This window comes from Tauraco erythrolophus, chromosome 2 (genome assembly GCF_009769465.1).
Source record: "Tauraco erythrolophus isolate bTauEry1 chromosome 2, bTauEry1.pri, whole genome shotgun sequence".
NCBI lineage: Eukaryota > Metazoa > Chordata > Aves > Musophagiformes > Musophagidae > Tauraco > Tauraco erythrolophus.
The window spans coordinates 120516340-120525580 of NC_141466.1; the positions used below are offsets into that span (position 1 = coordinate 120516340).

The 9241-nt window shown below is 47.6% G+C and overlaps 1 protein-coding gene across 1 annotated transcript; it reads right to left on the bottom strand.

Annotated features, from left to right (window-relative positions):
• Positions 1 to 1099: 1099 nt before the first annotated feature.
• EIF4A3 (eukaryotic translation initiation factor 4A3) lies at positions 1100 to 8759 on the bottom strand. Its single transcript, XM_086631843.1, has 12 exons — positions 8554 to 8759; positions 8295 to 8367; positions 7335 to 7401; positions 6320 to 6382; positions 5720 to 5852; positions 4527 to 4607; positions 3951 to 4092; positions 2968 to 3106; positions 2370 to 2485; positions 1713 to 1820; positions 1510 to 1637; positions 1100 to 1294 (listed from the first exon to the last, which is right to left on the bottom strand). The coding sequence occupies exons 1-12, from the start codon at positions 8723 to 8725 to the stop codon at positions 1278 to 1280; spliced, it is 1239 nt and encodes a 412-aa protein (XP_086487969.1). The 5' UTR covers positions 8726 to 8759; the 3' UTR covers positions 1100 to 1277.
• Positions 8760 to 9241: the final 482 nt, after the last annotated feature.

Consider the following 9241-nt stretch of genomic DNA (forward strand, 5'->3'; position numbering starts at 1 on the left):
CAACTTTTGCCTCTGTACTGTTATGAACATCAGGATCATGCACACAGCAGGTAGCCTTGTAGAGGAACAGAGGAACTTCACTAGTGGAATACACAGGTCATAAAGGAGATACAGACACTCACTTCCTCTACCCAGGGATACTCTGCTACTGCCTCAGGAAAGGAGCTGGGAGCTGTTCCAGTTTTGTGCAAACTGGTGCACTAAGGCCTTGCTTCCCTTGTCCATGCTAAACAAGCAAAAACCCAATTTAAACAGAAAACACAGAGTAAAAGATGGTAACTTAGCCCACACCAGCAGTTAAGTCTGGCCAGCTCATGCCCCAAAGGGATACAGCAGAGCTGTGTATGGAAGCCACCATACTGGTAAGTATGGCAAGATACCATGGCTGGCAAAACACATCATAACTTTGTAGGAGACGGATACGGAGAGATGACTGTGAAGATGTAACAAGCTACAGCATCAGAAAGGGGTGGAGAAGGTGACAAGGTAAAACATACTTGCTCTTTCTTTTACGTCAGGAAATGCTGATCAGAATGTGTTTCTCCAGCTGGCATCACGTTTAAGAGGCACTTACCCTCACAAAGCACCTGCTCAAGTCCCTGGGTTCCTTGGGAGGGGAGACACTCATCCAGAGCAATAAATGATCATTTTGGGCTCCAGAAAGGCATGAACAACGGGGAATTTCTTTTCTGGCTATCTTGTAACTTAATTTTCTCAGAGCAGGCTAGGGCCAAGCCACAGTTTTTTCTGGTACATGGCTGATCCTTAGAGTCAAGTTAAGGAAACAAAAAAGTACATCAGGTAGCATGACACAGCAATAACGAAAAGGGTAGAGAACAGAAAGCCCTGTGTTTTATGAACCCAGATATGCTGAGTGTCAGGTTTTTTTGATTGCGCTAGCTAAGTACAACAGTATCTCAAAACTCCCTGCCTGTTACTACCTTGGGTTAAAGTAGTTGAGGCTTTGGGCAACCTGGTGTAGTGGAGGGTGTCCCTGCTCATGGCAGGGGGGTTGGAACTACATCATCTTTGAAGTCCCTTCCAACCCAAACCGTTCTATGAGTCTATGACTCTAGTTAAGCACAGGTTATGGTAAAACTTCTTTTTTTTTTATTGAAAAACATGGGCGGGAGTAAAGACGTTATTTACACAAGTTCCCAAGTGCAGATCAACTCAAGAACATACGACCAGCAACATGATAAAAGGATGTGGGTCCAAAACAGGATTATAGAGGCTACCAAATAGCAGAAGTACAACTCCTCAGTAAACGCAGACCTTCAGATAAGATCAGCAACTGAAATGAGAGAAAAAGAGAATGTCAGTACGCACCGAGCACATAGAGAGCCGCAGCCCAGCAGCAGACCACACCTGCTGCTGTTCCCAGGGGAAGCAAAGATGGGTTGGGCTTGGGAACAGGCACGTGGCAAAACACAGTATCTGGCGTTTCTCTTCCGGATGCAACACACCAGTTCTCAGCTACAGGAGGGCAGCAGCCTCGCTCGCACTCACCGTTCATGGGCATCTCATCTATCTGGGTGGAGTAGTACTGCTCGATGTCTCGCAGGATGCGGATGTCGTCGTTCTTCACAAAGTTGATGGCTACGCCTTTTCGGCCGTATCTGCCTGACCGGCCAATCCTGCAGAGGCAGAAAGAAAGAAGGAATGGGGAAGAGGAGTCCAGCCACACTCCCCTACGTGAAGGCCAAGCTCACCTGTGTATGTAGAGTTCTCTGTTGTTGGGTAAGTCGTAGTTGATGATCAGGGACACCTGAGGCACATCCAGGCCTCTAGCCCAAACATCTGTTGAAATAAGGACTCGGCTGCAAAGAGACAGGGACAGTTAGAGCTGTTCCATCCCATTGAAGTGGGTGTGAGAGCTAAGTCCTAGTCTGCAGCACAGGGTGGCCCCTGCTATTTGCACTCCTTCCTGCCTGCAGCACACCAGCAGCATCCACATTTTTGCTGCATGGAAAGCCGTCCCATGCAGCATCACCAGACTTCAGGGAAGACAGACAGTACCTTTAGTCTTTCAGAAAGAATATGAAGCTCCTAAGAATTTAAAAAAACAGAGGACAGAGTCCAAATACTTCTATTCCTTGACTTATTTTAAATGCAGCAACTCCCAGTCTCTTCAGCAAAATAAAACAGGCTAACGCTATGCCTATGAGCATCCCCCTCCTTGGAAAGTGGCAATCTCCCAACCCTGTGACACCACCAGATGGGAATCAGAGCCCTTCCTAATTTGAGCTGAACAAGGCCTTTGGAGAGGATAGGTTTTATGGGTTTCTGAGGCCTGTTTCCATCAGACACCAGAAGAAATCCTGCCCCAAGGCAGCAATGCTGCAAGCAACACTGTTTCGGGCATTTACCTTGCGCCAGATCGGAACTCTTTCATAATGGACTCTCTCTCCTTCTGTGGCATGTCCCCGTGCATGGATGAAACTGTGAAGTTGGCTTCTCTCATCTTCTCTGTGAGCCAGTCTACCTGTGCATACAGCCAAGCAGCCTGGGTTAGCTCTTTGCTCACGGTAGCCCAGTGTGCTAGTTGTGCTTGGAGAATGTTTTCAGAGACACATGCTGGTAAGGACTGGGAGACACTATAACAGGCATTCTGGAGCTAAAGGAAGTAAAATAATCCTTACAAAGCACTGGCTATGTGATAACAGTGCTCCACAAGCCCTGAAAGGAAAGGAACTTGGGGCATTTATTCAGGAAGTGTGGTTTTGTTTCAGGGATTAAAACAATTAGAAGAGTAAGCATGTTCTTACCTCATCAGTTCTTTAAAAACACAACTGTATCAAGTCTGCCTTCAAGCAAGTTGTTTAAGCTAGGCACTTCCCCAAGACAAATGTTTAACCTCTCTTCTGAATTAATTATTCCCAAACAGGAAAACAACCAGACCTCTTAATTGGGTTTCTCCTGCCAGTCTCCTCTGAAAGTAACACACCCGTCCGGTGGCTGTTGTACCTTTCTCTTGGTGTTACAGAAGATGACAGCCTGGGTGATTGTGAGCGTGTCGTAGAGATCGCACAAGGTGTCAAACTTCCATTCTTCCCTCTCCACAGCCACGAAAAACTGCTTGATGCCTTCAAGGGTCAACTCATCACTGCAGGGAAGAAGAACAGCTATACCACACTACAAGTAAGTGAATGCACACAACGCAGGTAGAAGGGCTGGTGTGTTTCAGCGGAGACCATGCCTCTGCCCTGTGGTTTGCTGGGTCTATACGCAAGTCCAAGTTGTTCTAGAAAGTCCCTGGAGAAGTCTGCTCTAAGAAGGGCCTCCAATGCAACCCATGCAAGACAGACTAGAACTCCTGGGGCACCCTCTCTGCTCTAGACAGACAGCTTCAAAGGGAACCATTTCTGTTCTCATCGTTTTCACGTTCAAGCTTCTTGACAAGAGAGACTAAGAGAAAGGTAGATGGGGCAGTGTAAGGAATCAGACAAGAGAGAGGCTTCTCCTGCCAAGCTGCCTACTCCTCCTGACTCCTGCCTGAGTTCCAGTGCATGAGGACCTGTGACCCCACCAGGCATAAGCTACTCTTCCAAAAGCATTCAGCGTCGGTCACCTAAAGGCTTTTTTGGCTTGCTATGTAACAGCAAATTAATGGCGGAGGCCACAAAAATCCCCTGTAAGAGCCCTGCAGGAACTAGGTAGGTGTGAAAGATGGATTTCCAGGAGAAAAGACTGCTATACTGTGGGGAGGATGTGGGGGCAGGGGGCAGCCAAGCTGAGCAGCAGCACACAGAACTGGACAAGGATAAAGTCAGAGAGACAAGTCAGCCTTTGCTGGAAAACAGGACATGAGGATGTCCACAACACCCAGACAAACTGCAATGGTGAGAAAGAATGTGAGGGAGACTCTGCCCATTTAAATCAATACTGTGAACCACCCAAGGTTGGACCAACTCAAAGAGCTCCTGTTCTTTTCAAGGAAACTCACTCACCGTTTCACCAATATGCGAATGGGGTCTGTCATGAATTTGTTGGTCATCTCCAGAATCTCATGAGGCAAAGTGGCACTGATCAGAACCACCTGTGTAGCTGGAGGCAAGTATCTGTACACATCATAGATCTGTTCCTTAAAACCTGAAAAGCAAATCAAGGAGCACAGAACAGTCATCACATCTTTCTCCCAAATATCCTGCTCTTTCACAGTTTGATCTGGAATTCAGTATTGGGCCTATGGTACGAGACGAACATTGATGATGAATCAGTAACTCAAAGTGAGCATCACATATTGCTCATCTCTTCCTAATTTTCCCAAACCCACGACAATGTGGCCGTGGTACACAGTGAAGTATGAAAGGCAGTGCTCAAGAATTTGGAACTATTGAAAAAGACACTACAACTAAATCAGACAAGACATATTCAGTAGTTTAACATGTTGCAGCCTATAATTAACTATAATCATCTAACTTTGACAAAACCAATTGTTTTTAGAAGCGGGACTGCCAGCTGGGACACCCTGGAATCTCAAAGAGGTAAGAAGAAAGGAAGGAAAAGGGAGACAAATACTTTACCTTTATTGAGCATTTCATCTGCTTCATCCAAAACCAGCATTTTGATGGCACGAGTCCTTAAACTTCGACGACGAATCATATCTGTAAGATTTCACTTTGTAAGATGAAAAGGCTCTGAAAGCAAGCAAGCCTACACTGTTCCCAGCCACTGCCAGGGCAATTCACTGGAGGAGAGACAGGCACTTCCCCTGTTGCCAACAGAGACTGGTGTTTGCTAATGGAAAGCACATCCAAGGGCCATAGCGTTCCCACTGCACCCTGCAACCTAGAGGGACGTCTCTGCAGCCTGGCTAAGGAAGCACTGACTGCAGGGAAACTCTGACAATGCAAGCCGTGGGATGCTATTTGCTAACTGCACAGGACAGGTGACCCAGTCTTCCACAGCACCTGCAGCTGGATGCGAGAAATGCAAAATGCTACATGAGCTTTTTGTCAACAGACTGGGCAAATCCACATCCTGTTTGAAAGAGCACAGAGCTTTGTGCAATCCCTTAATAATGTGATAGAGAAGTATATACTATTAGCGTGCTGTTCAAAGCCAGCCCAGTTTGGCAGCTGCTAATTTTTTTTTTTTTTTTCCCCCCGCTTGTGGAGCTCTATGTTCTCCCAATGACAGGTACTTGTGTAAGAAAGCGCTGCCTGTTTCTCAGAGATGCTGAAGATGTGAGCGTGAAGGCTAACACTATCATTGTGGTAGCTGCCATGAACCGTAAATATAAAAATCTTCATGCAATGAAACCAGAAAGCAGCGGCTGCAAGTACACCTGATTTAACAAAGAGAGAGTGATGGCCAGTACACAGAAAACGTGGAGCTAACTTTGACATTCAGATAGGCCCCAGCATCCATCTCCTCCGAGATTCTGAAGCATTTTCCAGGATTCTAATACTTTCTGCTTAAAAAATACTCTTCTTTCCAATGTCTCCATATAGAGAAACACTTCAACAACAAAAAGCAAAATATGAATAGAGAAAATCCAAATACTATCCCTGTTGATTTCTCTCTAGTCTCTTCCAGCTACTCCTATAGCAAGTTGTGACCCTGTTATACTTCACATTAATGTTACATTCATGGTTTAATGATAAACGCAATTTTCATGCTATTCCACATCTAAGCACACAAAAGTTGCAGGAGGTTCCCATGGCTCAGCTCGGGTCTGAACCTGGAGGTGATGTGGCCTCCTGCACCTCCTTACCGAACACACGGCCTGGGGTGCCAGCAACAACGTGCTGCCCGTAATCCAGTTTTCGGATATCTTCTCCCACGTTGGTCCCTCCAATGCAGGCATGGCACTGGACATTCATGTAGTCTCCCAGAGCAAGAAGACCCTGCGTTGATACAAAGAAATGGCTTCATTAACTGGGCTCTCATGAAGTTGGTATTTGTGATGAGATGCAGGTCTGCACAGCCATACAGCATTTTTTTTTTTTAAAGAGATGCAAGGACAAGCAGTTAGAGGGATTTTTTTTTTTTAATGTCTGTTACCCAAACCTCCTCAACAGCAGGCTTTCAAATACTAGGAACTCCGTTCCCTAGGGATCACAACTGCTTTAAAAGTGCTATCCTTAAAAACTCAGTTAGGAATATGTAAAACCTTAGATCGCAGGCCAAACATGGTCATGTAAGCAAGAACAGATATAATGCAGATCAGCAAAACAGCCTTTTATAGAATTCTTATTCCTTTCAGAAGAGCAGGAAAAAGCAGAAGTTGTGCTTTGAGCTCTGCTGGGGAACACCTGAGAATCAGCCCCAGGCCTTGCAAGTGCTTTACAGATGGTGACTGAAATGCTCCTACCTTCTGAATCTGCACAGCCAGCTCCCGAGTTGGTGCCAAGATCAAAGCCTGGGTCTCACGAACCTGTTCAAAACAGGTGACCACATGGCAGTTAATCACAGAGTAGGTATCACCCAAGCATAACAGAAATTACAGAGCTCACAGTACTCTGAAATGAAACATCTGAAGGATTAATCACAGACTTCTGTGCTAAAACCCAGTGCTTGCAAGGGTCAGGACACCTAGAAAGCTGCTCTCACACAGAATATTTGCACAGTGAAAGCCTCAAGTTTGACAAGACAGCACTGAGGCAGTTCTTTGATAGCTCATTTTTCATTCCAACCTAATTTCTGAAAACAATTATAAGTGTGCACTTTCCTTGAAAAAGAACTGAAACAAATTTAGGTCACTTCAATTTTGTATGTTCAGATCAGATAAAAAAACTTGCATTGCACAAGGATTCCAAGATAATATTTTAAAGTATCATGTTTGAAAAAATATTAAGAGCACTTTACAGAAATGAAGCATAAAGCTGACCTTTTCATTTAGAATATGGAACATTTATTTTTATATTCTCAGGCAGTGACAGGTGAGTAACAATCCAAGCTTTATTTAAGAGGCTACTGGCCCACAGAAAATTACCACTTTATTACACGTTCAAGCTATATTTAAAAACCAACTGAACAGACATGATACCCTTGACTAGAACAAAAGCAAACATTTGCCAGTCAAAAATCTCGGTTTGATCCTGTGCAGTGTGCACCAACTGTTCAGACAAGCTGCTGATGCTGTTAGGACTGTTTGAGGACAATTGTGCCTGCTGAGAGATGAATTTAGCCCTCTAATAAGTATGTGAAAGAGATTAGCTGTTAAAACTGACGTTATAATTATAAGATACTATCTGGACTTATTTTGCCAAGATGGGTTTAACAGTTAAATTCTTATAGAGTAGAGTCTGGTGAAATTTTCAGTCAGATGTTTGTCTGAAGTTCACAACAAAGTTAAAAAACATTTTTGGCACGTGCTATGAAATTACCTGTATATCCAGGCACTGCAGAACAGAGATTGAAAACGTTGCTGTCTTCCCCGTTCCTGACTGTGACCTGAAAAACAGATGTTTGGTGAATACTCTGGATGCCTAGACAAACCATAAGGGCAATAATTTCAAAATATTCCAAGACTCTGCTTTGCCACTCCTGCACTGCAAAGAAGTCAGTATTGCCAACAGTGTATCTCACAGAGTTTTGGTAAGATCACAGCGTGATCTGTGTACAAGCAGCTTGGAGAACTGCAGTAGCACTGACGGAGCGCTCTGTTGCAGGGTCCCCAGCTCTGGCACCTTTGCTCCTTACCAGACCACCATTTTAACATCCTGCAATCTGTTGTACGTTATTTCTTTTCTTTTAAAGTGAATGGTAGATAAGCCAACACAATTTGGAAGGCTGGCAATTCCTACTAGTGGCCCAGAACGGATTTTTTTCAGTGGGATGCATACTTTCTTTAGAGACATAACAGATTTTCTTCCGCTTACTTTTTCCCTTTCTTTTTTACTTATCACTTACTTACTTTCCTACTTTTTCCCCTTCTTTCCTAATTCCTACTAGTGGCCCAGAAAGGATTCTTTTTCAGTGGGATGCATATTTTTCTTTATCTCTAGAGACGTAACAGATTTTCTTCTGCTTACTTTTCCCCTTGATTGAGACTGCAGTTGTCTCTATACTTCTCTGGCTTTGCTGTAAAACATTCCCAAGAGTCTGAGAGTCCAATTCACTGGGAACACACAATATCCAGGATGAATCTTTGTTACAGCGACACACCTAAACCCAAAACCTCTGACATTAACGACCGTTAGGACCACAGTTATGTGCGAACTCGCCAGTTTCACCCCGCATCCCTTATCCCACCAAGCAGCACCCGAGGCCAGCGGGTGGCAGATCTCGGTCCCAGCTCCAGGGACCGCGTATGCCGGACACCCCCCGCCGGCGGCCCCACTTACTGCGCGATCACGTCTCTGCCCTTGATGATCTGCTTGATGGCTCTCTGCTGGATGGCCGAGGGCTTCTCAAAACCTGCGGGGCGACCGGGACCGTCAGCGGGCGGCGGGGCGGCCCCGGCGCCGAGCGAGCGGAACGTTCGCTGCGCAGGCGCACGGCCTCGCATCCGGGCGCCACCACCGACCACCTCGCCCTCGCCCCCTCCCCCTCCTCCTCCTTGTTCTCCCTCCCCTCGCCCCCTGCCAGCGCCCCGCCGCGCACCGTAGGCGTAGATGCCGCGCAGCAGGTCCTCCCGCAGCCCCATGGTGTCGAAGGTGGGCGTCACGTCCACCTCCTCGCTCGTCTCGAACTCCACCTTCGTCATGTCCTCCTCCTTCATCAGCCGCTTACGCGCCGAGCCGCCCGTCCCGCCGGATCCCGCCGACCCCGACATGGCCGATCCCTTCTCTCTCCCGCCTCACGCCCGGGCGACCGTACCGCCGCCGCCGCGCTCCGCGGATGGCCCCGCTGCGCATGCGCGGGCGGGGTGTGCGCATGCGCGGGCGGGGTGTGCGCATGCGCGGACGGGAGAGAGGGCGGGGTGCGCGTATGCGCAGGAGTGCGGACGCGTGCGCTGCCGGGGTGTGCGCATGAGCGGGAGGGCGGGGTGTGCGCATGCGCACTGGCGCGGTGATGGAGGGCTGATGGCGGCGCGACCGGTGCGGCCGGGGCTGTGGTCACCGTAGGCCTTCGGGGCCTCCGGCGCCCAAGGGCCTGCGCAGGTGTGGAGAGAGCGTCGTGCCACCCCTGCAGCCGAGGTGCGGCCCGCAGGTAGCTGCGTGTCTGCAGCTGCTGTCACTGCGGCCTGTTCCCCTCGCGTGAGGCTGTATGCCCTCCTTAAAACACCCTGGCAAGGGAGCTGGAGGTTGCGCTCCGGAAACGCAGGCTCAGAGCCCTGCTTAACGTGCTG

Coding starts and splice junctions, on each gene's coding strand:
- EIF4A3 (XM_086631843.1), bottom strand. CDS start 8,725: ATGTCGGGGTCGGCGGGATCCGGCGGGACGGGCGGCTCGGCGCGTAAG. Junction 6,383..7,334: donor TGCAGTGCCTGGATATACAG/GTAATTTCATAG, acceptor TGTTTTGAACAG/GTTCGTGAGACCCAGGCTTT. Junction 3,107..3,950: donor ATTCGCATATTGGTGAAACG/GTGAGTGAGTTT, acceptor TCTTCCCTGCAG/TGATGAGTTGACCCTTGAAG.